At 42.3% G+C, this 27747-nt stretch overlaps 1 protein-coding gene across 1 annotated transcript in view; it reads left to right on the forward strand.

Annotated features, from left to right (window-relative positions):
- The window catches only part of LOC110049786 (polycystin-1-like), a 41782-nt gene that overhangs the window by 6195 nt on the left and 7840 nt on the right, over positions 1-27747 (forward strand). The window contains exons 3-21 of the mRNA XM_020755611.2: positions 1675-1827; positions 2529-2864; positions 3240-3523; positions 4022-4175; positions 4436-4755; positions 5469-5568; positions 6445-7095; positions 7755-8114; positions 8554-9267; positions 10101-10261; positions 11171-14865; positions 15849-16081; positions 17520-17902; positions 21129-21314; positions 21685-21816; positions 22749-22913; positions 23693-23935; positions 26367-27008; positions 27203-27427. Coding sequence (XP_020611270.2) covers positions 1675-1827; positions 2529-2864; positions 3240-3523; positions 4022-4175; positions 4436-4755; positions 5469-5568; positions 6445-7095; positions 7755-8114; positions 8554-9267; positions 10101-10261; positions 11171-14865; positions 15849-16081; positions 17520-17902; positions 21129-21314; positions 21685-21816; positions 22749-22913; positions 23693-23935; positions 26367-27008; positions 27203-27427 — 9137 coding nt within the window. The remainder of the gene's footprint in view (positions 1-1674; positions 1828-2528; positions 2865-3239; positions 3524-4021; positions 4176-4435; positions 4756-5468; positions 5569-6444; positions 7096-7754; positions 8115-8553; positions 9268-10100; positions 10262-11170; positions 14866-15848; positions 16082-17519; positions 17903-21128; positions 21315-21684; positions 21817-22748; positions 22914-23692; positions 23936-26366; positions 27009-27202; positions 27428-27747) is intronic.

Genomic DNA, 27747 nt, shown 5'->3' on the forward strand with positions numbered 1-27747 from the left:
TAATTTCTGAAAACAAAATTGAAAACAATTAATATTGGCGGAGAAATGGAGGCTTTGCGTTACGGTCGGAGGTAAAAGTTATCTCTTGATTGACAGTCCTATAACGTGTACGCAATCAACCGAGACTACCTTCGCGGGAATATGTGGATACCACGAATTGGCAGGCTACTCAGATCCAAGCATTTTTCGTATAGATGTAATTCTATTAAGTTATAAGTAAACATGGACCACGGAAAACTCTGTTTACCAGTTCGAAAAAGCGAAGAACGAATGAAAACACATCAATGAGTGAAGAAGCGAAAGTTGGCCTTGCGGATGAAGCTATAGCTATCGTATCAAGCGGGCAAAAAGATCGAGTCAAGAGAAGAGAAAGGTTCTGTAAAAATTTGGGAACTCGACAGCTATAACAGCGACGTTTACATTGACTCTTTTGTTGAGTCCGATACCGATAAATCGCCCAACTCATTGAGATTCATTGGAATATTATCCATGCACATTTGCTCCGCCGCGCTTTCTTTTGTTCAGTTTGTTCTCGTCGCCCAGCCACTCTAGCGTTCGTATCCTTTTTCGTCTTCTCCATTTTGTCAGACCAGCTTCAAGAAAAACCGAGCTACAGAAAAATTATCTCTCCGCCTTGAGTGCATTGCGAAACACAAGGGGTTTTTTCGAGATTCACCCGTAAATTTCACCGCGAGTTAAAGGTAGTAAATTTTCCAAGCTCTGATTGGCTCAGTGATCTGAGAACCCAATTGAAGGCGTTTGTGGGCGGAGTTTGTTTGCGAAGCGCTGTTTTCTCGAATAAATATTTTCGCTTGAAGCAGACACTTTAAAGAGTTACAACTCAAAGGGGATTTGTTTGATTGCCCTTAAATATGGACAGTAGCTACATTAACTTATAAAAAACAAAAACCTGTCTGCGACTTGTTTATTTCGAAATACTTTTTCTCCGAGAGCAATTTTTGTACGATCACTTCACATTTTTTAAATCCTATTTCGAAAATGTTCTGTAACTTTTTACTGCAATTGAATGTGGCAAAACGCAGACACGCTTTTTTAGCGCTTTTTGTCCCGAAACCGAGGAAAAAGTAAATTGGCGAAAAACAAATTCGCTTTGACTTGTAGCTTCCAAAAGGTGATTAGGACGCTCGCATTTAGAGATTTTGCTGGATTTCAGTGACTGCTCAACGGAAAAGGTGAGCAACAGAGCTGTAGTTTATCAAGAGTTCGAAAGAGTGTTCCTTGCTCGCAGTGTTTGTTTACTCTCTTCGCCTCATCAAAACAATGCTCGTTTCCAGGTCTCTCCATATTATCGTTCAGACCCTTCAGTGTTACATTGAAACCTGTACGAGTTTAAGCCGTGGAATCTGCCTCAGGAGACAAGGCATTAGAGAATTGTTTTGTTGCATTGGACAATGACATGTTAGGACGGTTTTCAATTGAGTGTCGAGAGTAATCAGGCAAATACTTTGGTTTTGGTTTTATTACGATTTGAGATTGACTGAGTAATCTAATTGGTAAGGTATTGGTTTGGTTTTTGGTTATACGACGCTTAATTGAAAACTGCTAACAGTTTTGAACTACCTCTCGCAGTCAAGAAGCAAACGAAATACTCCGTTTCTCCATTAACTCACTATTTCTTTACCAACTGACTGCTTCTTGTTTCTTTGTCTCTAGGAGTGATCTCCCTCCTCAATGTCACCGTGCGTTCCGAAGCGAGCAATGACACAGGCATAGTTGGCAGTGGCTTAGCTACCATCTCGGTCAACGACAAAAACTATGCTCCACAGACCAAAGGCTATAATGTTGTGGTTTTTGATGCCCTTTCAGGTAGCTTTGCATAGAATACTCGATTGCATGAACATTGATTACTTATGGACATGTTCACCTCTCTTTTCGTATTTTCTCTCATCATCGATCTACTATCGTTGGCACCTAAGCGTGAACACGTGAACATGACCACGTGATCTGAATGGGTATAAAACGTTTTATGATCCTTCATCAATCACTGGAAGTTCGGCAGACCAGTTACGCAAACGGTCGCGTTCTAAAAAGGTTTGCAACGGGTATGGGCTACACTTCAAACAATCAAGGCGTTTCATAGACAAGGGAATCCTCTGTACCTATTTTGTGGAAAACATTTTGACTTCTCAGTGGAACCTTACATTTTTGGCGCGAAGGTTTCAGCACGATCTGCAAAACGTGAAATAAGTGATGATCTGAGGAATCACGCATTGTTTTATCGAGACGCATTCACTCTTAGATGCCAAGGACGGTATTAATTCCTAGCCATGTTGATCTCTCTGTGGAGTAGGGGAATTCAACGTAAGTAAGATTAATTAGTATGCAGCCAAGGAAATGAAGGCGCACACAGATGCGAAGTGGATTAGTGAAGATAGGCTTTTTCTGGAAAGTGGATCTTGCCTGTTCGAAAAACTGGTAAGAAACTAGGGCCGAGAGGGGTGAGGAAGGCTCCCTTCGACTTGCCACTGATTTTTAAGTAAGTTAAGCTTCTCGTTTCTTCTCTTCAGGTCGTTTCCTCACTTCAAATGCGTTTGATTGTGCGGATAGCCAGGCAAAATGCAATGAGTTGGGCGACTTCCTGAAAGGCCTTCCCCAGGACGTCATAGTGCTGTTAGCAATTCAGGACTCGGCTTTGGCCGGTAACCACAAACTTCCCATCAGCAATCTGACGGCAGTCGGTGCACAGGATGCTGGGAACGTTGCGCCCCAGACCTCTCACGCAGTTATTGGGTACAAAGGACAGCAGGTGATGGCGTGGAAAGACAAACTTCGGAAAGACAGTGGGCAAGGTCCCGCTGAATTGTCATCGAGTATTCCAATCAGTTGTTCATACGTACCAGAAGGTGATACAGCTAAGTCAGTCATGTCACCCTTTTATCTTTATGTCACGTTTTTCTCTCTTCACCCCCCCCCCCCCCCCCCGCCCTCCCCGTCAGGATCTCAGTGGTTCTTTGAGGGGAGTCCTCTTTCGCTGCTACTGTTTGCATCATCACGTATGGTTTCCTCTAACAGTTTTGTTTTTTTGGCTTTTTCGGTCAGTTTTTCCTCCTCTTCAAAACCCAACACTTCTAAATTCTAATGTGGTCTGAAATCTATTCGTGGGAGCCATAAGTTTGACATGCAGTCGTAACACTGTTTGAAGAAAGTTGACCCAACCGATTATCGATTAGTTGATTACTTATGAATTCATTCAATTATTTATTTATCGTTTTTCACAGATTCCACAACCTGCACTCCGTTCAATGTCGCTTCTCAAACGTATGGAGGCAGCTGCCTGAACCAATCCTCAAGTAGTGGTGCGCCGAACGACTGCCAATACGTTCTTGATGGGACAGTTACAGTGGGCTGGGAGTCGGCAACGAACGAAGGCGTCAACGCATTCATAACAATCGGCTTTCACACCACTTTCATTATCAACAAATTACGAATTATGCAGAAAACGGCTTCGGGACAACAAATCCAAGACATTTTGCTGGATTTCAGTGACTGCTCAACGGAAAAGGTGAGCAACAGAGCTGTAGTTTATCAAGAGTTCGAAAGAGTGTTCCTTGCTCGCAGTGTTTGTTTACTCTTTTTAAACTAACGTAGACGTTTAGGAAAAAGAATGGGTCTAGTATAACTTCACTGTCAAGATGGAGAATCTCTCAATACTCTGGTGCAGAATTGGTAGCCGTAAGTTTTAAGAATTGGTTGAGGGTGGAAGTAGGAACAAAAGTCTGCCTTCCCCAGAACCACCTCTCACCGAAATGTGTCCTGATAGTGTATAGGTTTTCTTCAACAAGCAAGAATGTCATTTATTTAGCAATAAGGACATAAAATCCTAAAAATCATGCGGAACAAATATTTTTACTTTGTAGGCACTGAAACGATTGCGGTTAATTACATATAATTACATCTTGATTGAGAGATGGTGCCGGTTTAAATTAATTACGGCTAACAGTTGATGAACATATTAGTAAATTCTTGTTGTAACTGGCTTTCTTTTCCGTTGTTTTTGAAGATTACGCTGGCTGGGAACAAGACCGATTTTGAGGAGTTTACCTTCCTGTCTCGCAGGGCGAATTGGGTCAGATTAACCGTGAAAAAGGTGTATGACGGCAGCGGTGGAGTCGGAATAAAAGAAATCGAGTTTTATAATGAGATGTGCAAACAAAGTAAGTTATTGTTAGATAAGTAAAGGCAATTCAATGAAGCAAAAATCGAAGAAACTAGGTGATTGAGGAAGAGGAGATAAATGAAAGAGCAAGCGAATAGACGAACAGAAAATAATAAATAAATGAGTGAGCGAATGGACGAACGAGCAGACGAAAGAGGGAACGAACGAACGCGCGAACAAACGAACTAGTTTCTCAGCGCTCATCCGACAGTTTCAGGGAAATATTATGTTAACCATCATTTCAAATATATATTTCAGAGACAATTTGTGACGCTGTAAAACTTTCAAGCAACAGTAAATCGGATCGATATCGCTTACACAGTACCAAGTTCCCTCTGATGATCAATGCCAGGGACAAAGTGTCGGTTCTTCTCACGAGTAGCTCACGTGACAGCAGTCTTCAGTATCAGATAGTCATTGGCTCAAACGGGTACATACTCTTGCATAAAAAAGCCGGTGAACAAAGTAAAAAATTGACGGAATCAAATGTCACTGCACCTTCATTGAAAGAGAACGAGACGCGCATATTTTGGATAGACATAGAAAAGGATCGAGTGGTGTTTGGATCAGGAGAAAAGGTAGGATATAAAAATATTCGGCTTGCGAGTCCAGATTTGTATATTTAACCCACCATAAGCGGTGGTCTTTATATCTAGGGAGCACGGCACAAACGGGTGGGGGGGAGCGGTGGTTAGTTCCCTAGTCGGGGTCATTGAGTCGTGTTCTTGGGAGAGACACTTTTAAACTCTAATAGTGTCTCTCTCCGCCAATGTGTTTAAATTTAATGTTGGGGGTAACTTTGCGATGAATTAGCATCCCATCCAGGGGGGAGTAGAAATACTTCTAGTCGCCTCATGCTACTGAAACCGGAGCTTTTATCCGGTTTAATGGAACACTTGACTCGTATGCAAACAATTTCTTTTTTACCATGGTACAAGGGCCAACTCAAAGTACATCACGAGAATATAAGAGAGTAGGTTGATTTTCAGGGGTACCCGACAAAGGTTAGCCTTCTGTTTAGAGGACCTAATCTGTGCCTAGAACAGATGACAATTTTATCTACAACCTGTATCTAGCTGAAAACAACACAATCGAGTCTGGATTTTCTGCTTTCGGTTTAGCCTCCTAACGCAGACATAATCATATGGCTCGTCACGCAATCGTTATCCAAAACGAAAGCGGGAGAGGAAGATTTCGTAACGAGACCCAAGAGCATCTGCATAAGAGGTTACTCTCGGTTGCGATTTTCTGCTGTTTACGCCATTTTTCTTCCTCTGCTTTGCTCCTGTAGATTTACCTGTTTTGGAGAGATAAGAAGCTGGTCAAAATAAAGTATGCCTTCCTCTCAACAACCACCTCAGCAGCCATTTTTCAGATCTGTGGGCGAGTAGGTAAGTACACTGAGAACATACAATCCTTTGTGTATGGCTGCAGTGCAAGTAATGTCTCATTTCTATATCTCTCGCAAATTGAGTTTGAGGCTGTACGGACGATTTTCGCTATTTTCATCACAATCCTTCCGGTTTATTGAGCAGTCGACGCGTTGAACGAACCGCCATGGGGACGGGTATGAGTGAGTGACGCGCCGTGGGGTACTCGCGAAGGGGGCAACCCGTGTAATAGCTGGTTGTATTTTCCTCGAGAGCGAAAAACTATTGGAAATGAAAATAGGCTGATACCATGTACATGTGGCTCTTGTATCTAAGTAAGTAAGTAAATCCACTTAGGGGGTATTTGTATGCCGTGAAAGCCCACTTTTTCTGATTCGTTAAGCAAGCTGTGCAAAATCCGTACGACCTACCAATAATCACTGCTACAGTGTAAAACTAAATGTCTTGAAAGGTTTCAATCCTTTGATGTCCCTCTTTTAGCGCTTGAACTCCCAAGGACTTCTAATTTGACATTGTCACGACTTTCACTTCAACTACAAAATCCTGGCTCCGGTTTGATTGTGCGCATGTGTTAAAGTTCAATAACAGTGTCTGAACATACTACAGAGAGTGACCGCTGTAACTAATTGTGGCTCACCTTCCAATTTTTCCCAGAGGTCTCGATGTTTTAGTGCTGACCAAAAGGATCGCGGCCTCTGCGAAGGAAATGAGGACCAGGAAATAACATCAACGTATGATCTTATTTTCCAACTCTGTGATATCTGTACACAGAAATTGCAATTCTCCCTTTTTCGCGATATCGCTTCGCCTGCAGGAGTAACGTTTGGTGATTACCTAACAAAGGAGATAAGCGCATTAACTTTCATTTTTCCTCAGGTCAGTGTTATAAAGGTACTTCTCACTACTGGCCGCTGGACAAGTCCATAATCTTCGTACAAGACACACAAGGGGATGGGTCTCGGGTCGGAAGGATTCGCGGTCCGTGGACCACACAAGAAGCGCCCACCAAACTAGGCATCACACCGCATGGGCTTTCTCTCGGAGGCTCAAGCTCCTGGGTTGACCTCGGAGAGTTTAAAGACAGTTGCATAGTCAGCCCGTCAAAGTGTCCAAATGGAATTTCTGTGAGCTTTAAAGCGAGTGTGTCAGGAAATGAGACAGGTCACATTCTTTCCTCAAAAGGGTTGGCCGCCTTCTACATACGCACTACCATGTATTTTTATGTACGAGATGGACAGAAATTTTGGCAAGTTCACGGATCGTACCAGAAAAACACTTGGCAAACATTTTCAATGAGTTGGAGTCAAGAGAACGGGTTAACTGCTGTTGTTGTCGGAGATACGTGCAATGTGTTGCGTGACACATATGGCAAGATTGTCACGCCATCAACAGACGCTGACAATACATTCGCAATTGGTCGATCCATAAGCGAGAGCGGTGACTACGCTGAATGCGTGATACGAGATGTAGCAGTTTGGGAAGAGGAAATTACTGAAGAGAAGATGTCAAAACTACATGTTTGTAGTGGTGAGTTTAAGCACAACAACGTTTCAATCACTGGACAGTGCTTGTATTAAATTATTTCGTAAAACAACATCATTACAACACTGCAAGGGATTTCTTTTCGTATATTCTGCTATTGTTCTTTCTGTATTTTGGCTTCACAGCACATTAGAATTTCCTTGTGAAATGAGACCAAAGTTTTAGTAAGTTTCATTTAATGGGATTCTAATATCCAAGTGGCTCGACAGTTTGTCGGCAAATTTAAATCTTACAGGTTAAAGCGATGGTATTGTCATCGCCGCAAAAAAAAAAAAAAAAAAAAAAAAAAAAAACGTTCAATGCTCTAACCCTGTCTTAGAGCAAAACATCTCAAAAACAGTACTCCTAGCAGTTTCTATGGTATTGGTTAATTATCTCGTCACGCTTCACACAACGCTCTGCGTCACGCGTTGTGTGACAACCTAAATAAAAGCCGCTAACAGTTTATTATACCATTTGAGGCCCGCAAACTTTAATAGATCCTGTAAGGAAGTTTCCTTTCACCCAGGGCCTAGTAGGGTGCAGCGTGCGGGTTTTTTGTATCTTTCTCTCTCCACCGAATCTTCTGAGGTGCTACATTTTAAACAAGTAAGTCATTATTTTGGTAACCTAACTTTTCTTTTTGATCTTTATCATATTTGCAGATCACAAAACATGCGCACAAGGATGGGAATATTTCGACGGTTCCTGTTATAAGATCGCGTCTGAGAACCTTACATTCGCTTCAGCTCGCAACTCGTGTGTTGCTCAAGGAGCGGACTTGGTGAAGATTTCTTCGGAAGAAGAAAACACCTTTTTAACGGAAAAGACTTCAGACGAGGCGTGGATCGGACTGGCAAAAGAGCAAAATGACTCCTTTTATTGGCAGGACGGTTTAGGTTTCTCCTTCACTAAATGGAAAGATGGCTTGTCGAGAAGTGACGCTTGTGTTGTAATAGACGTCAATGGAACTTGGCGAGATTCTCAGTGTTCTTTTACCCCGAACAAATACATTTGTGAACAAGGTTAGTATCAAAGAAAAAATCAACTTGTTTTGCATGTGCTTTAGTCTGCGATACATTCCCACCTCTAGTATTTGACGCTGTCACTTGAAGTAGAAAATGACGATGACATAAGAACTCTTTACTAGAGTCTATCTTCTTCCTTCCCCCTAGAGAGGGAGAGTGTGTTTTTTGGAGGGGGAGGGGGGGGGGGGGGCGCAGGGCGCATAGACCTTGCGAAAAGGGCTAATATAGTTAGATGAACTATGTAGGAGCTTGATCTTCCTTTTCGTTACCACGTCTGATTCTACACTACGCGTTTTTGGGAGAGACTGGGTTGAGCTTGCGGGTGAAGCAGACCATGTTTAACTCAAAAGTAAACTAACAAAAGCAGAAACAAGGGTACGAAAGTATAAAAACACTAACTTGCCTGACAAGGTTTCATTTGCCCCCTTCATTGCAGTTCCTGCTTATTACCTGGGCTGTTACGAGGACAGCGCCGACTCGTCGTCGTTTGTATTTAATCCAGGTAGCTATAAAGCAAGCGCAATGACGCCAGGTCTCTGCATGGATGTATGTGGCACCGCGTACTTCAGTTACGCAGGACTGAAAGGGGGCAACTTCTGCCTGTGCTCCAACTCTACGGTGCCCGCAAATGAACGTTCCTCAGACATGTGTGATGTGCCCTGCTTTGGCTCTGGAAATTCCGAATGCGGCAGTGAAACTCACATTTCCGTTTACAAGTCGCTTCAAGTGCGGCCTCTGAGCTTAACGCTGTCATCAGACCAGAATGTTACGACACTCGTGGCTTTCAACTTGACATTGACGCCTTTGTTGCCAGCCGACCGAACTGTCGAGTCTTACTCAATAAACGCGGGAGATGGCACAACGTATCAAACGACGCAATCCGTCGCAACTCTTGCATTTTTTTATCCCGGGGCTTATCCACTCCTAGGAAAAGCGACAGTCAAACACAGAGACACTGGTCATCGGTCAACGGCCGAGTCTTCCACGACTGTGTCAGCGATCTCTAATGTCACAGACATCGAGTTCGTTTGTCCAGCGGCAGTTGCTACGAATTTCACCTTCAGTTGTGTCTTGAAGTTTAGCCGGGGTGCCAACGTGGGGACCACGATACAATTTAAACAAGGAGAAGATCGCATTGGCTCAGTGCCTGGTAAGAGATACTGCTCATAGAAATTTACATTTAGTTAATTTAAAGCAGTGTGGAATACACGGTGGCACTGTGTCTTGTTCTATACTCGCTCAGTGCCTTTCTCTTCCAGGAGTATAAATGGGTACCGGCGGGTAACCCTGGGAGGTAGAACTGGGATGGACTATTATCTCACCTACGGGGAGTAGAATACTACTAGTCGCCTAATGCTACAAAAAATGGAGATAAGGGCCATTCTGAAGGGCTTGTAATCCACAATACAGACTTAAAATCATCTAAATAGCGATTGAAATCAACCATCCAGGATCTCATTCAATGCGTTTCTGTAGTCAGATTCAATCAATCAATCAATTGCTCAGTCAGTCAGTCAGTCAGTGAAACAATCCATCAATAAATTAATCAATCAATCAATCAATCAATCAACTAATCAATCAATTGATCTGTCAGTCAGTGAGTCAGTCAGTCAATCAGTCAATCAATCAGTCAGCCAATCAGCTAATTAATTACTTAGTCGGCCAACCAATCAACTAGCCTACCAATCAAGCACGCAATAATCAATCAATCAATAAATATATCAATAAATATATCAATCGATCTATCAATCAGTCGATCGATAAGTCATTCGATAAGTCAGTCAGCTAGTCAGTCGGTCAGTCGGTCAGTCAGTCAGTCGGTCGGTCATTTGGTTGGTAAGTGGTTTGGTCAGTCGGTCAGTCACCCAGTCAGTCAGTTAGTCAGTCCGCCAGTCTGTCCGTCCGTCCGTCAGCCAGTCAGTCATCGAACCGCACACTCACTCAGTCTCTCAAGGTAAGACAGTACATTTTTTCATCACATAGACGCAGAAATCATGACCTTGGGTATTCCAGCCGCTGACTCCGGATCACAGATTAGTACCTCTGACGGATTGTACCTTCTGGAGGGAATGGAGGTCACCAGCAGGGGTAAAGCTGTGGCGCTAGAGATGGATGTCGAGCGAGGAGGCTTCGTAGACGTGAAGGTACTAATAAGGTCTTATTTCTTGACGTGAAAAAATTAACCCATTTATATGTGCAAAACACACATCATACACCCCATTGAAAAGAACGTCTAATTTGAGAACTGAGGCTAAGTAAGGACTGACTATTCTAGATTATGTTTTGTTCCAAGTTGATCTTGAAAACGTTCCTAAGTTGCATTGTATGGAATTTAGCTGTATCAATCGGGTGATTAGGAGACTAAGAACATACTGGACTGTAACAAGTTACATACGATATGCTTGAGTAGTCTAGTTCAGAGCTCACTTTAATCATGATTTCGCAACAGCAGTCAATTGTACTCTACTAAAAACAGAGAACACATGGCAATTCAAGTGTAAACAAGGGAGATCTTTGCGTAATTTAGCCGGGGTAAGCTTTTAAATGTCGTTCTCTGTGATGTATTAAATGATTTTTCTTTTCGAATGTTTCCGTTTTGGAAACCTTTCTGATTGAGGGAGCAAGGATGGTGTAGTAGGTAGAGTGTTCCCGTCCCCAAAGTCCAATGTGGCTTATGTTTGTTGTTGGTTCTCGTCTATGATGCAAAGGTTTTTCTTATTCGTTTCTTCCTTGCGCAAAAACTCAACTCTTCTAAATTCAAAAAAAAAAAAAAAAACTCTTCTAAATTCTCTAATCGGATCTCAGTGAAAATGGTAGAAAATAGGCATCTACTAGGCGTGCCAATTCCCAAGTTATTTGTTCATTTATTTATTTATCTATCATATTTTAAAATTTCATTTTTATATATGATATTTGTTAGCGTAAAGAAGTCAGCTTCGTACATACCCCTCTCCAGGTTCTTATCCGATCAGGACCCGGCCAAACTCAATCCCTGGGCTTTTCTTAATTCTTAGGAACTAGGTTGATCAAGACCTTATTTCATTTTGTGGTAGGTTTATCGACGAAAATGTCTATCAGTGGGTCAGCGTTACTGTGGAGCAAGCAACCTGTGTGTCGCTAGTTATCACGTGATAAACGCATCCGTTTGTCCAGCAGGAAAACCCAAGAGCTGCGACAACGAGGAAACATTTAGCTTCAAGGAGGGACAGTGCACCAAGCAGAGCGAGTCATGCAGCGACAACACGACGGTAGCACATGGAAACTTTGACTACGAGCATATCTCAAGTTACATGGTTTATACAACGACTGGCCACAAACTCATTTTGATTGAAACTGGAAGTCAACAACTTCAACTCCAAGAGGGCGACCTCATCGGAGTGCGTTTTTCCGCCACTGGGCCAACCGCGGCATTGAAAACCAGTTTATCAAGTTCCTCTTTCCTGTATTCCAGCTCGGTGCTTAATACCACTGGTACCCAGACTCTTCGCGGGAATCGTCTTCCATTAACAGAAGAGAGCCCGACGAAAGTTAATTACGCACCTGCGGTAGCCATACGGTACTCTGCAGCCTCTGAAACGTACTTTGAACACCGCTATCAGAAAGCTGGTCATGAGAAAGTTTCCTTCACTCTTGAAAACGCGCGAGAAAAATTGAGCTTCACAAAAGAGATTGCTGTTCAAGAAGACATAACAGGACTGGAGTTAAAGTTGCCCGATGCACTCCCATCGGCCGAAGGCGTGAACATAAGTGCTGAACTACTGCACGGCACAAACGTGTCTTATGTATGGGACTTTGGCGATGAGAAAAATGCCACAACCACAACACCATGGGTAATGCATCGTTATGAAGCCACCGGAACAGTGGTTGTGAACCTCATAGCGACAAATAGAGTAAGCCTGGTCAGTATCTGGTGCTCAACTGTCGTTCAGGAGAAGATTGCGGGTTTGGAATTTAGTCAGACCGCCCTCCTTTCCATTCAAAATGGAACTACTGCTAGCATCGGCTGGTTGTTACGTAACGGATCACATGTCGACTTCAACATCAGCGTTGTATCCCCGGAAGGCGAGAACCACACAGCGAATTTGACCAATGCTAAAGCACCTGGCGCCACATTTTTCGCCATTTACAAAACGAACATAACCAATCCTGGCCTGTACCTTGTGACGATCACAGCGGTTAATAAGTTGTACGATGATAGCATCAGAGGCAATCTCAGTGTGCAACGTGCAATCTCGGGTGTATCCGTGATGCATCCAGGCATCGTGAAAACAAACCAGACGTTTAATTTTACCGTACTACAGCATCAGGGAGAAGAAACAGCCAATTACTTCTTACTTACCATGGACGGAAAAACGATCAACACCACAAAGAAAGTTATTTCACACACGTATCGTAAGGGTGGGAGGTACAAAGTTGCTTTGATCGCATCCAATGATATCAGTTCAGCCGTAGCACACTGCCAAGAAGTCATCGTTCAGGACGTGATCGAAGGATTGCAGTTTGAGAGCTTCGATCACAATGTGGGAGTGATGACCGAGGCGCGAGTGCACTGGAAAGTGTCTCAGGGTTCTGAAATATCCATACTTGTCGACTACGGCGATGGCGACACAAAATTATTCAAAGAGAACATCACAGTTGCCGATATTTTTTTGGCCATAAGCAGTCATAACTACAGTGCTCCTGGGGACTATCTCTTTCAAGTCACAGTAAGTAATCAGGTCGACAACAAGACGATTAACACTACAATCCATGTTGAGACTCCAGTACAGGGCGCCAAACTTGCAGTAGGACGCGGATCGTTGCAAAAAGCGGCTGAAAGTGGACCTTGTGCAAAGGGCGGTGTTTTGTACATAGCTGTGAACGAGAGCGTCACGGCAACTGCTACAGTTTCAAATGGTACCAACGTTAACGTTGTGTTCGATTTTGGAAACGGTTCGTTAAGCAATCTTACATACTTGCATCAAGAATTCCCTGAAAACGGAACGACTTCGAAGCATTTTTACTCGGACGCAGGGGAATACAATATCACAGTGACGTTGTTTAACAGAAATCTTGAGAATGTGACGTCGACTTGCAGGCTGATTGTTCAGAACCCCATCAGCGTGGTCAAACTTAAGTCAAACTCGCCCATTCGTTCTTCGCTTGGCAAAGTGGGGCTCCGCGTGGAATTTTCTACCCAGAACCCTCCCTCGAGGCCACTTTACTTCAACTACAGCTTTGGAGACAACGTCTCCCAAAACCTCTTAAAAAATGGAGATGAAATAATTCATCCTTATCCCAGGCAAGGCGTATATATTGCTACTGTTGAAGTTTCCAATGAGATAAGTTCTGACAGCGCATCCGTGGAGGTTAAAGTTCAAGATGAAGTCCACGGCCTCAATTTTACAGCTCACGTGACAGATTATGTCAATGAATGTCCACAAGAAAAGAAATTTTTTCCTCAAACAGGCGTGTTTCCCTTGGAATACGACATATCTTTCAGCGCCTCCATCATAAATGGTACAAACGTGACGTACACCTGGACCTTTCCAGACGGTCACAAAATCGAGGGAATTAGCTGTCGGCATAAGTTCAACTCAACAGGAGATCACAATATCTCACTCTGGGCAAAGAACGAAGTCAGCAACGACACTAAAGAAATGAAAATCACCGTAGAGGAAAGCATACTTGGAGTTAGCCTGAAGAACGACGGACCTGCAGTGAAGGACAAACCTCTCAATTTCTCTCTACGTGTGGAAAAGAAGGGAAACAATTCTTGTTTTAAAATTGAACTGAAGGACAGCGAGGGAACGACAAAATATTTCAAGACTGGTACGCCGTTCCTGCAGGGGAGTTGTGAGAACCCCACAGATTTAAAATCACCCGTGAATTTCTCACACACCTACACCAAGGCACAAGATTATAATGTCACTCTGACTGCCGAGAATCGCGTCTCTTGCGTCAGGATTGGAAATCAAAAATCTAAAGCGTCCGTTGTGAAAGGACCTTGCTTTTACCCAGAAATAAACGCTGTGATATCAAAGAGCAAGGAAGAAGGAACGGAGTACAAACGCTCGAAGAAGATCGATATCAAAACATCAAACAAAATCGATTGCTACAACCTTACAACTAAATATGGGTGGCGCATTTATCGGCTGCGAGACGATAAGAAAGAAGAACTTCCCAAGGAAGAATTAAAAATCGACCTCGGCAGTTCTGACCTGAACATCCCTGCTCGCAGGCTTGATTACGGCTCGTATGAATTGGTTTTCCGGATCGACATGTTGTTGGAACCAGGCGTTTTTACCGAGGAGAAATTTTACATAGAGATCACAAAATCTGAACTTGTCGCTATTATCGATGGAGGTACAGAGAGGACTGTGGGTAATGTAGCCCCCTTGGATCTAAACGCTGCGAAATCAAATGATCCTGACAGCGAGTCACAGGATAACACTGGATACAATTTTTCGTGGTTCTGTAAGCAGAGGGATGATAATTACAATCTACCAACTAATTTAACAAACCTACCCCCCATTCCAACCCCACCACCTCAGATAAATAATACACGCAATGTCTCCCTCGGCGGTTGCTTTGATTATGGACCTGGACAGCTCAACTTCACGTCTCAGAAAATTACGTTGAACACAAGTCTTATGACCCCAAACACCACGTATATTTTCCGATTCGTCATGACGAAGGACGACCGCAACAAATTTGCAGATCAGATTGTGACTGTTAGTCCGGGAGACCCGCCAACCCTGAAAATTGAGTGAGTATATAAAAACAATAACCTCCATTTGGCACGGAAATATGCTCGGATATTTGTCCGCGGACATTATCTGTTCCGAGAAGCGAACAGTTTACCGAGAGCGGAGCTCGAGGAAAATTGTGAGCTTCGAGGAACAGATAATGTCCAAAGACATATATCCGAGCATATTTTCGCGCCAAGTGGAGGCTATTGTGTTTATTATCCTTGAAGTGTTTTTCGCAACACGCGCGGTTTTGAAAATTGGGGAATATCAGTCGGATATTCCCCATAGGAAATATTCAGTCACGTGATTCGTTTTAGACCAGGGGCGCGCGCGAGCGAAAATATTTGATGGACTATAATTCAGGATATTTCACAATTCCGCAGTATGGGGTGGTAATTAGCCTATAAGCTAGGCACCATAAGTGACATATTAGGTCACCGTAACAAAAAAAATCTTGGAAAATCCGGTTTCCAAGGACAGGAAATTCGCTCATGTTCCTTACTGGAGAAGTTGTCGCATTTTTTAGAAGTATAAATATTGAAAGGCCGTATGAAAATATCCACCACATCCGAGGAGCGACTGTCACATCTTCTTCCCTCTCGTAAGTTTAACTTAAATTTACGCGTTGTTATGTACGCGAGAGAGTATATGTGGCACGCATGCGCAATGCAATTTTACGGAAGTGTTACTCACAAATAGTAAAATATCTCGTGCTAGGTGTTAATGTCGTTCCCAGATCGTTGTTGGATTCGCCCACAAGAGATCTGGGGACGGGAAATTAGCTAATTGTGAGATGTACAAGCGTATTACCAGGAAAGATAAGACACTTACAAACGGGTTCAAGCAATTCTAATTCTTGGTGTCGCCGAAAGGAATGTCTTAAAGGGAGGGAGGAGAGGTGATCTCGAATACCGGAAGTTCCTGTCTAAATATTTGGTTAAAAGAGACGAACAAATTGCTACGATTTTGTTGTTGGAACTTTTTAAATATTACATTTTAGGTGTGAGCAATGTGACGTATCAGAAAAAATTAACCCATCGAGCAAGTTAACGTTACGAGGCCACGGAAAGCATAGAACAAACAAGAACATTAATTACAAATGGAAGTTGGAAATGAAAGAATGCGGCAATAGTAAAGAAGAGAAGTGCGAGGAAATACCACAAAAATTAGAGGAGTATGCTGGCACATTTTTGGACTTGGATAGCCTAGTGATCAAACCCAATAAACTGGAAGGTAAAAATAACGTTATGCAACCTAAGGAACGTAACGCAACAAAATGTAACGGGTGTCAACTCTAGTTTTAGGGGTAAAATTGACGGGTAACTCAGAATTCAAGAGGGTGTGAATTGTTCAACCAAATGCTCACTTTGCAGCTAATTGTCTCTGCAAAGCTGTTCTAGAATCTTATTAAAAACGTTTAAATGCATACAAAGTACATGCCCATGCATGGCTAAAGTAAGAACTATGGGTGGGTAAGAACTATGGTTTTGTATGGATAAACCTTTTGTGCTCTTCTAACTTGGAACCAAAATTGTACTTAATTGCCTTGAGGGTGATATGATGTAATCAGCAAGAAGGCTCTCCGGTCGGAAAGTTAGTAGGGGCAGGAGAAAGGTGAAGAGTATGCCAGGGGTAGGGCAGGGGGAGAGGGGAAAAAATGAGGAACGAGTGTTGGGAGGTGGGGCAGTCTACTGGCGGGCTAACATTTAAGGGGACAGGTAAACGTGCATGATTGGCATAATAATAATGATAAGAATGATAAGAATGATAGGAATGATAAGAATGATAGAAATGATAAGAATGATAAGAATGATAAGAATGATAAGAATGATAAGAATGATAAGAATGATAAGAATGATAAGAATGATAAGAATGATAAGAATGATAAGAATGATAGGAATGATAGGAATGATAAGAATGATAAGAATGATAAGAATGATAAGAATGATAAGAATGATAAGAATGATAAGAATGATAAGAATGATAATAATAATAATAATAATAATAATAATAGTAACAATAATTTATGATTTTTTAAGAGGATGCTCCCATCACTTTAAAGTGATTTTCAGGAAGGTCCTCAAACCAAAAAGTTCATACAAGTGAAGATAAAAGTTAAAAAGTGAAAAGAGAAAATAGAAAATGCTGAAAACTAATTTACATTATCTGTGCACAAAAAGTTCTAAAATTGATTATTAATAAACGCCAAGAATGTGCAGCTAATAAAAACTTATCGATGTTGCGCTTCAACATTTTACATGGCATTAATGCCTTTTAGGTGCACTAGGGAGAGATGTCCAGTCACTTACACATCTGTGGTAAGATGTTCGCTTCCCCCAGTCAGTTCTTGGGTTATGTAACTGAGCAGGTAGCCGTTCCTTGTAAAAAACCCATGGGAATCTCTTAATGACGACCAGGGTTAGGCAAAATCTCAAGTCATGTGTCTCGAACTCGTGGGGGTGTTCCACCAGAAGTATGAATTTACCTCAACCTTGAACTTGAGAATGACCGAAGAGTAGTCGAAATGTCGTTCGTTTTTACCCGTAGTATTTACTGTGAATTATTTTTAAAAAACCTTACTAATAAGGTAGTTACTGTGGGAACATTCACTCTCAGTCCTTGAAATAGACGATCTTTTAGAAAAGAGTGTGCTTACTTTGTTTCTTGGTAGGTGGTAAGAAATACGTGGTTACTTTGATCGGGTGGATTGTTGGTGGAAAAGAGGGCAATGCCAAGCGTGAAATTACCATTAACGAGCCTCCCAAAAATGGAGAATGTACCGCAGAGCCACTCGAGGGTAAACCATTGGAGCCGAGTTTTACTCTGCGCTGCAAAAACTTTAAAGATGTCGAGACACCGCTACAATATGAATTCTTTTACTGGAGAGGGGAAGGATTAAAGAATGAAACGATAGGCAAGGGCTTAGAGGATATACGTTCACGAGTTACATTTCCAAGTGGTCTGGAGAAAAACGACAACGATTTAACACTCTACGCCAAAATTTTCGACGGTTTGGGAGCCTCAGAGATGGTCAAGTTCAAATCTCCAATAAAGGTAATTGATTGATGGAGGTAGACGGAGCATAAGCATTCACACGTAACTGTGATGGGTTGCTCGTAAGGCCTTTCCAGATAAAATTCAGAATAACGTTTTTGACGTATGGCTTTAAAGTGCCACTGAAACGAAATTTTCGTATGTGAGATTTTTGCTTAGTAATAAGGTTTCAACCTTACTTGGAAACACTGCGGACTTTTTTTTCGCATACGGTAAGCGAAAACTGCTTTTTCAGCCGTTCGAAGTTGACTGGTTAAGCCCAAAATTGGCGGCCATCTTGGCGCGGCCAAAACAGCCTAGTGACGTCACTGGTTGTATTACTCTCATGCCGCGCTGAAAATTTAGAGTGATTATGGGAGAAGAGAATACTGTTCGAAGCCCCCCAAAAAACATCTTAAGGACATCTCAGAGCTGTAAAGCAGATAATAACAGTAGCCTTAGACAAGAAGAGGTGGAGAGTCGATCCTGGGGCTTTTCAGTCTATTTAATTGGATATTTGCAGGATATTTTATGTAAGCAAGCAAACGAGTGGGAGTTCTTGGATCGCAAAATGATCGGGACTCTTGGTGAAATGGCCACCACTCAATTAAACAATATCTACACTCATAAAGTAAAAAAGACATGAAAACAAGAAAAAGCGGCTTTTGAAATTATTATCCGGACTGCTGCTGCACGAATCGCAGCAACAACGCTTCGAGTTTCGAGTCGCTTCGCTTCGAGGAAACCGGACGCTTTGTGAGTTTCACCGCGGACGAGATTGTGCTACAGTGACCTTTAGTCCAGTTGCATCTGTTACATCCTACAAGTTATCAAATCAGCAACAATTTAAGAAACCCTCTTCTTTTATGTGAGGGAGCGAATTTAAACTATAAAGGTAAACTAAGCTGCCATGACCCTACAGGTATGTTTTCAGGAAACGAGAGAAAGCGTGACAATGTCGACGGCGAAAGATGATATATGCAAATTAGCTCAAATTCTGTTTAATAAACCTTCGAAAGGAGTGTAAACTAGTGACGTTTTAACGAATTGCTTTGAATTTGGATACCATTAAATGAAGATCATAGACATAAGTATGTTCTAAAGAACTCAAAGTAGTCCATCGACCGTGAAATATTGCAATTGGGAGATACGTGTAATAGAGAAGCGAAATTCCCGCTTTGTTTACACTGATACGTATGCGGCAATAAAGCAAACCCTGCTGCGGATCACAATTTTCAAAGATACATTTTGTCTACCACAAGAACTCTCACTTATTAGTATCATAAAAAGATGCCCTCTGTGTGCAAAGAAGTACTCGACTCAAAGCTTGTGGACCGTTAATAACTTCGTGATTGTGTGGATGGCTGATGCGCTTACGGCTTTTACTGCAGTAAAGTTGCCGAGGATATATTCGAACCTTGTGTAATAGACCTTAGATAAACGTGAGAATCCAAATTTCAGAACCAGGCTGAAAACAGACGACGAAATATCGTGTTTAGGCTTTAGGACGTGATATAAAAGTTGCCACACTCGTCTTCGAAATCTCCAATCGAGTACTCAAGATGTTCGAAAAGTAACTGAGCTGTTCTAATCTGCAGCATTTATTTTGGTGAATCTACACTCTTTGGCGCCCTCCAACGTTCATGATATGTATTTCCTGTCAAGACTGGACAGAAATTACAAGGTAGAAAACTAGCAGGTATCGACAATATGAAAAATAGACTTAATAAATCAAGTGAAAACAAGAGAGAATCTATAGCGCGTCTTGCGTGAATACAACCAGTGACGTCACAAGGTCCTTAAATTCGGTTCCAGAGCCCGGACACAGTTTTGCTCCAAAAAGTCGATTTCAGCAGCTAAAAAAAGCACTTTCCGTTAGGATTTGACAGAAATAAAGTTCACCATTATTTTAAGCACGTTTGAAACTACAAATTGGGCTAATAAAAGAGAGTACGAAAATTTCGTTTCAGTGGCACTTTAAGACCATTTTCGTCTCCTACTAACGTAGATTCCTTTAAACTATAAAGGAAAATCTTGGCCTTGCTTCCTCATAAATGCGACATAACGACGAACTGAAACCGTGGTGAGGAGCGGGGGGAAGGGGGGGGGGGCTTTTCAGGCCCATATCAACTTTGAGGGATTGTTACTCTAAAAGCATTGAAGTATTAAGTATTGACGAATTTTCCTTAAACGTGTATGGGAACAACTGAGCATGACATGTAATTTGTCGAGGATCTTGATGTTTCCACGGCAACCATATTTTGACAGGCATTAACTTTCTTGCAAATATTTTTACCTTTTTAGTTATATTTGGCTTTCTTGATCGGTTTTGGTCATTAGGTACATATGGGCAGTTTTGGCAATGTTCTAACGTTTGAAGAGAATCATAAAATCTAAGATAGCGGATCCAAGATGGCGGCTGTTAGAGATTAATGGCGTCATTTCTACGTACTATTACATCGTCATTTTGTGTCATAGGTTTAAAAGGAAATATATTTGAAACTGCCATAAATGGACCAAGTTTCATTGTCGTAATAGTTTCAGGGTACGGGTCTCAACGACCCTCTACCCTTCCCAGCCGACTAAAAATGCCCGGTCTTACAATGCCAAACCCTCTATGGAGAGTTCCCTCTAGAGTGATACATTATACAATTAATCACTGGTCCCGAGAAAAACAGTTAGTTTTGTTTTCCCGAGAATCTCGATGTTTTTCGAGACGAAATCAAGGGAAACATCGAGATTCGATAAAAAAAATATATAGCTGGAGTTTATTGTAAAGATGAAATTAAAGTAACCTATGGTTACTGGGAGAGCGGGCGACAATAGGTGATTTGGATGACGGCGTCATTTGACTACAACTACCAGAATCCTTTGATTTAGAAAACGAAAGGAACTCTGGTAGTTGCAGGAAAATGATGTCAACGTGGAAATCTGCTTTGCTTAATTATTGCACGCAACATTTAGATTTAGCCATTGCCACGTGACCATAAATCAACCAATGGGAGCGCGCGTTAGATTTAACTCCAGCTCTGAAATAAAAAAAAGGAATGTATCTTGTTTGAACCAGGAGCGATGAGCAGTTTGTTATAAGCTTTTTTTTCTTTTAAAAGGTCGGCAGCTTAAGCGTGAAGCCAATCTCAATACAGGGGCGACTGCACAGAGTACAAAGGTCGCACCGTCATTAAACCCAAGAAACTGTGATGGTATTCTTTATTCTTCAAAATGTCATTTTTCTTTTCTTTTATAGGTGAAACGTGTAGAGATGAGCGTTGAACAAATTCAAAACAGAGCAAAAAGTCAACTAACAAGTTTAGTTAATGCTGGAAATACTCTAGAGACCGCTTCATTTGTTCAATGTATCGCGGAGGAACTGAACGACGGTAGCGAATCAACGTCTGGAGAAAGTCCTGAAGACAATAAGAAGAAAAAAGAGGTAAATGATACGCTCACGCCATTACCCTCACCTCCACCTCCATCTCTATCTCCATCTCCACCACCACCACCACCACCACCTCCTCCTCCTGCACCTCCATCTCCAACTCCACCTGCACCTGTACCTCCATCTCCACCTCTATCTCCATCTCCACTTCCACCTCCATCTTCACCTCCACCTCCTTCTCCATCTTCATCTTTGTCTTCACCTTCGTCTTCATCCTCATCTTCAACTTCATCTCCATTTTCATCGTCATCTTCATCCTTACCTTCACCGTCACCCTCATCCTCATCTTCATCCTCATCATAACCCTCATAAACTTTTCCCATTTTTTCAAATATTTTACCAGTAATGTTAATTATTTTTTTAGGTGCGAGAGCTTCTTGTTACGGCTCTGATAGATACACAATCTGTTAGCGGGAGTTTGTCTGATATTACGCTGTTTACCAACACTCTTGCCACCGTTACAAGCAACCCTAAAGAGAATTCCAAAGCTGTGGAGGTAAGTACACTTATATGCTGTTGACTTGTTCATCCACAAGTATGGGAATTAGTTCCAGCCTTGGATAATGTTCCCTTATTCTGCTCAACCCTGGAGTTCAAAATTTGAAAAGGGAAATGTTGTTGTTGTTGTCAATTAACGGACTAGCATCATATTTAATTATTGTAGTGGTTGATAGAAAGGAAAACTGCCTATGAAATCCACCGACGTCTACATCTGAGTCTACCCTAGAGAGGAAACAGGAAATTAAACCCACGCTTGGGACAGAGACAATCTTTGATCCGGTGGGCTTGGAACACATAACTTGAATTGCGATATTTTTAGTCGGCTGATCAATGCTAAAGAAACTGGTGTTTCACCATTACCATGAGAGAGGGGACTCTATTGTTTTCCAGTATTGATTCTTGACCGACTCATCGCTACTAGAGTGACGTCACATAGCAAAGAGTTATCACTTCGAGAAGCCTATTCAGATTACGCCATTAAAGGATAATAACAGAGGTTAAGAAAAACCAGACCTAATATCGCTTCTATTCGCATACTGATGGGTGTAAGTGTGTAAACTTTGTTATTCTTTTTTGTCTGTTCGATTTTCACTAGATCGTATTGTTCTTCGATTACGACTTCGACTACGACTCCGTCGCTTGGGAAAATTAGGCTTTACTATGGACTATGATGCGAAACGGTACTCTGGATGAATCGAACTTTTGAGGTGTTTTCGTGCGAAAATTCGACACGTGTCGTTTCGAAAACGCATTAATGTGGACGGGGCTTAAGAGTGCCTCCCTCCACTGAGGAGACAGGGTAAATGGGTACCCCCGGAACTGTAAGGGCGTACTAACAAAATGCAGGGGGGGGGAACATGAGACCGAAACCGGATGGGTGAGTGGTAATTCGACTAAAACGATGTTGCCGTTTTTTCTTTAAACCAGGAAAAAGTCGCAGGTGTGATGGAGGAAGCCGGTACAAAAATCCTTGAACAAGCCAACGGAAAAGACGAAGTGTCCAGCGAGGATGTAGTGGACGCCGCTGGGTCTGTGTTGAATGGAGGAGCCAACATCATTAGGTCAGCGGCTGTGTCACAAAACAATGAAGAGGTGAGGAGGAAAGGAGAACAAATGAGCACCACGCGAAAATCTCCCACAATGCTAAGCAAATATGTGTTTTTTTCATAAATTCCTTATTATAGCCGCATGTGGAGGCGCGGTGACCTCATAGTTAGTGCTCTCGACTCCGGATCGAGCGGTCCGGGTTCGAACCCTGGCTGGGGACATTGCGTTGTGTTCTTGGGCAAGACACTTTACTCTCACAGTGCCTCTTTCCACCCAGATGTACAAATGGGTACCGGCCAATTTAATGCTAGGGGTACCCCTGCGATGGACTGGAATCCCATAAAGGGGGTGTAGAAATATTCCTAGTGGCTTCATGCTACAGATACCAGGATACGCTCAGGCCTGATGGACCACTTGGTTCGTATGCAGACTTTACCTACCTACCTACCTACCTACCTACCTACCTACCTACCTACCTACCTACCTACCTACCCACCTACCTACCTTATAACTGCATACCTGTTTTTACGAGGTGTAAACGAGTTCACCGGGTCAGTCATAAAAAAGTCGAAAAAATTTCGGTGCCACCGGTGCACTAGTTCAAAGACGACCACCTCCAGAGGTGATCCTGATCCGGTGGGACCGAGAAGAAACGAACCATTCCATTTGACTTTCGATCAGGTTTTCACAAATTTTGGCATAAAGGAGAGCATGCTAACCTCCTTATGCTACCGAAACCGGGAAGAAACGACCCCGCCTCCCACTTGGCGTGGAAGAAAGGTTTCTTACTTAAATCACACCTGAGCTTGTGGTTTACGTTTCAGACGAATGCAGCAAAAAATACAACTCAGAAAATTCTTGGAACATTCGATAAATTGGCAGAGGCTCTGACAGTTTCTATGGTTCCCGGCGAGCACCCACAAGAGCTTACAGCAGGATCAATCTCTCTGGGAGTTTCTCGAAAAAAGACTGAGGACATCGGTAAAAAGCCACTCAAAATTGGCGGTAGTGAGGTGACAATTCCGCAGAACTTGACGGTCTTTGGCAATAAAACTCTTGATATAATGGTATGTTACTTTGTGTAGGTATGAGAGGTGTTACATGTAAAATTCAACTTTTCGTTTGAGAGAATTTGAATGTAAAATTCATTATCCAGGAATTTAGTAATAATCGACAATTTTGGACAGTCTTTTTTGTTTGTAAAACTAAATATATTATCGCAGTAATAAGTAAGCTGTGTCACAACCGTTCCCTCCCCCGTAATCAAATAGCGGAGAAAGCGTTTATCGTACTCAAGTCACGTGACTTTTCCAGGAATGTGTGGGCAATGACCTGATTGGTTGATGTATCGTTTGCGGCTTGAAGTGTAACGTTCTTTAATTGTTGAACTCAGCGCTTTGTGTTCTATCCGTCGCGCTGACGAATAACTCGAGAGTTGAACACAGTAGAAATTTACTTCACTCTGTGAGTGAGATTGGGATTTAGCATTTCGAAGTTTAAAAGCCAGGCTAACGGAGGTAATCAGCATTTTGGCGACAAAATTATTCCGTGTGTGGCTTGTTTTTCTTTCTTTGAACTGGAGGTCATTAATTCTCTCATGCGCAACTTCATTTGTTGTCTTCATGTGTCACGTCAGCTGTTGTGCAGCCTATACAGCTGGCGGGATTTGAGAGCGAGTGATTTTTGGTGGCAGAGACGCGATTTTATTCTTTCGAGGGCGGAGAAGTCAACTCGACTCTTCACCAATCCCCCCGCGGCGTCGCCACATGCGCTCAAGGCTGAATTATTCCCACCAAAACAAAATGCAGTTGCGCAATGAATCCAGCCAGCTACACAGGCTAGCTGTTGTGACACTGAAATCGTTTTTTAAAATGCATGGATAATTTATGGAAAGAACACGATTATCAAAGGCAACACACAGGCACAACCTTCGAACTTTTCTTTTTGGGAGTGTAGCTGTCACACATATAGGCTAAGTGAAAAGCGTTAAGATTTGCACTTCTCCTATAGGTGTGACAAGATATAACACCGAACAGTTGAAAAAGAAATGCTTCTAGGGTACACTCTAAATATGTCTTTTTTTCAAATTTTATAATTTTGATCACAGCTTGAGCCCTATAGATATAGTTTGTGAATCCGTCACTTCTGTCAGTACCGAATCCTGTCCTTCCAAGCTACCTAACCAACCCCTATGTGTTGGCTAAATGTCTAGCCTAAAATATCAGTCATCTTCCACCCTCAGCCGACTGATAACAATAGGGAGTTTAAGAAACCACGACGGCGACGCCGAGGACAACGTCGATTAAAAAGTGATTTTATATTTAACTTACGAATCTTGCGGTACCCTAAAGTCATTTGCTTTGTTTATCACTGTCAAAGCCATCATGAAGCTGAATCTAGGACACATCGATAATCTCGAAATAAAAATTGATAAAATTAGCCGTCGTGGTTCACGTTATCCAGACAACGCAGAATTTGGTCATTTCACGTTATTGTTATGCAGAGGACGGCAAACTGAAATGTACCAAGAATTGTAACGCACGTGCACAGCCATTGTTCTGCTTTGAAACCTTTTGTTTAATTTAGCGACATTGCCGTTACCGTTGCCGTCGTAGTTTTCTTAAGCTCCCTATTTCAGGCTACTAAATGTTCCATGGTGGGGAAAACAAATCGCTTCATTGTACAATACATAAGAAGGCAATTCCTTCACTGTAAGCTCGTCCAAATGTTTCATTGGGGCAAACCATGTTAAGGAGAAGTATTACTGTTAGACATTCCTCCATCTTATTATGGCTTCTTACGTCTAAAATGGCCTCAAAATTTCTCATCATGTGATGATGAAAGAAAGCTAGGTCAAAACTCGTCACTGTTCAAATAGACTTAGGGCCTGTTTACAAGGAGGGGGGGTTACCCTAACAAGTGCGTTTACAAGCAAAATTTCACAGGTAGGGTAACCCTACAACCCGTGACAACTTAATGCGCGGTTACACTCAGCGAGTCTGAAAACAAGTAGAACGTTAACCCGGGTAGGCGGGTTAACGCTACTTGGAGTATTTACATGGGAAAAAGTTAACCCGCCTGCCAGGGTAACCCTAACACGCAGACAGGGTAACCCGCCTACCCGGGTAACCCTGGCTGCCTTGTAAACACGACGAAGAAAAAAAGACGAAATGTTTGAGTGCTAGGGTAATCCGCTTGCTAGGGTTACCCTCTCTCCTTGTAAACAGGCCCTTACGGCCTCCAGGGATTAGAAGCGAAATTAATTGAACGCCCTAGCGAAGGATAGCCACTAAAGGAATACCATGCGAGCAGAATTGCTTCGATGTTTTCTAGATAGGACGGGAAAGACGTAGGCGATCTAGGAAAGATCAAAGCGATATATTGAAGGAACACATTAGAGGATTAAACCTGCCAAGAGAGCAGACCCAGAGTAGATTGAAACTATACCTCACTGGAGAATTATTTAGTAAATATTTCTGTCTGTGATTTACTCACCAGCAACTTGTTTCTAAGACAAATTATCATCCTGAGAGGGAATTCAACAACAGCGGGCTTGTGAGTATTTCATTTCAAGAGTCAGATGGCGGCTATAACCGCAGCAAAGTTGATGTTAAAGATCTGGAGAAAGGAAAGGAAATAAGCGTGATTGTTCCAAGAATTGAGCCAGATGCCGGTCGATTTGCGGCTTCAGGGGAGCTTGAGTCAAGCAAATACATTGAGCACGAGTTTGAAGTACATGACAACATGTCCGCTTTGATAATCGAAGTGTCACCAGGCCTTGACGTGGACATAGAGCTGTATGTCAAAAAGGGAGACGTACCCAATTTATCGAAGAACGTGTACGACTACAACGTGACGCTTTCGGTTGGAGAGTTGACTCCAGGGGTTCGGGTTCGGGTTGACAACTCATCAAATTCCACCGGCCCGTCTCATCATTCATATGAATATTTCTTGTCTAATGAAGATCTAAACTGGACTGCAGCCGGGACATACTTTGCTCTCGTACGCTCCAAGGAGCCCAAGAACCATTCGTTCACCGAGGAGGAACTGAAAAAAATACCGTACAACTTCTCTGTGATCCTCTCCAGTTGTTGGTATTACGACGAGGAAAGCGAGGTCTGGTCAACAGAGGGCGTCAAGGTAATTTACTCAGTCCAGTCAGTCATTTCAAATCTCTCTACTGATCGCAATACATTTCTTGTAAACTTAGTTCTCATAGTTTGGCGATACATCAAGTTTCTATCGAGTTTAATTAACAATTATATTATGAGCTCGAGATTTCTATGCGTGATAGTTGACGAAGCCTGCATTATGTTATCGAATTTTTTTGATAGGTGGGGCCGAAGACAAGTGTCAGTGCTACTGAATGCTTGACTACACACCTGACAACATTTGGGAGTAACTTTTTCGTTCCACCGAACAAGATCAACTTCCACGAGCTCAGTACAGAAAAACTGTTGGAGAGTCCGCATGCGCTGATTACAGTGTGTATAATTTTGGGCCTTTATCTCCTTTGTCTTATTCCTGCGAGGAGAGCGGACAAGAATGATGCATTAAAGGTACCCATCTGTCGCTTTATACTTACTTGAGCCACTTCAAAGCTCGAGCCGATATTCTGATTAAGCTAGGGATTTCTAGATCAAGAAAATTGTAAACTTTCGAAATAATATTATAGCTATGTGCTCCTTGCGATAATGGATCAAATCGAAACTTGATTCAGCTAAGTTTTAAAACTTATCGCAGCTAACTACCGCAATGATTATATTTAGTGCCCTTCTTGCAATAAGTACCTATTTTCTAATAAGCAGTCTCCCTTGAGTCTGTCCCTTCCAAAAGCACCCCATTAGCGAAAAGGACTTCAGGACAACGAAGTAAAACA

This window comes from Orbicella faveolata, unplaced genomic scaffold, assembly GCF_042242905.1.
Source record: "Orbicella faveolata isolate gen_17 unplaced genomic scaffold, um_ofav_v1 contig_2, whole genome shotgun sequence".
NCBI classification, from domain to species: domain Eukaryota; kingdom Metazoa; phylum Cnidaria; class Anthozoa; order Scleractinia; family Merulinidae; genus Orbicella; species Orbicella faveolata.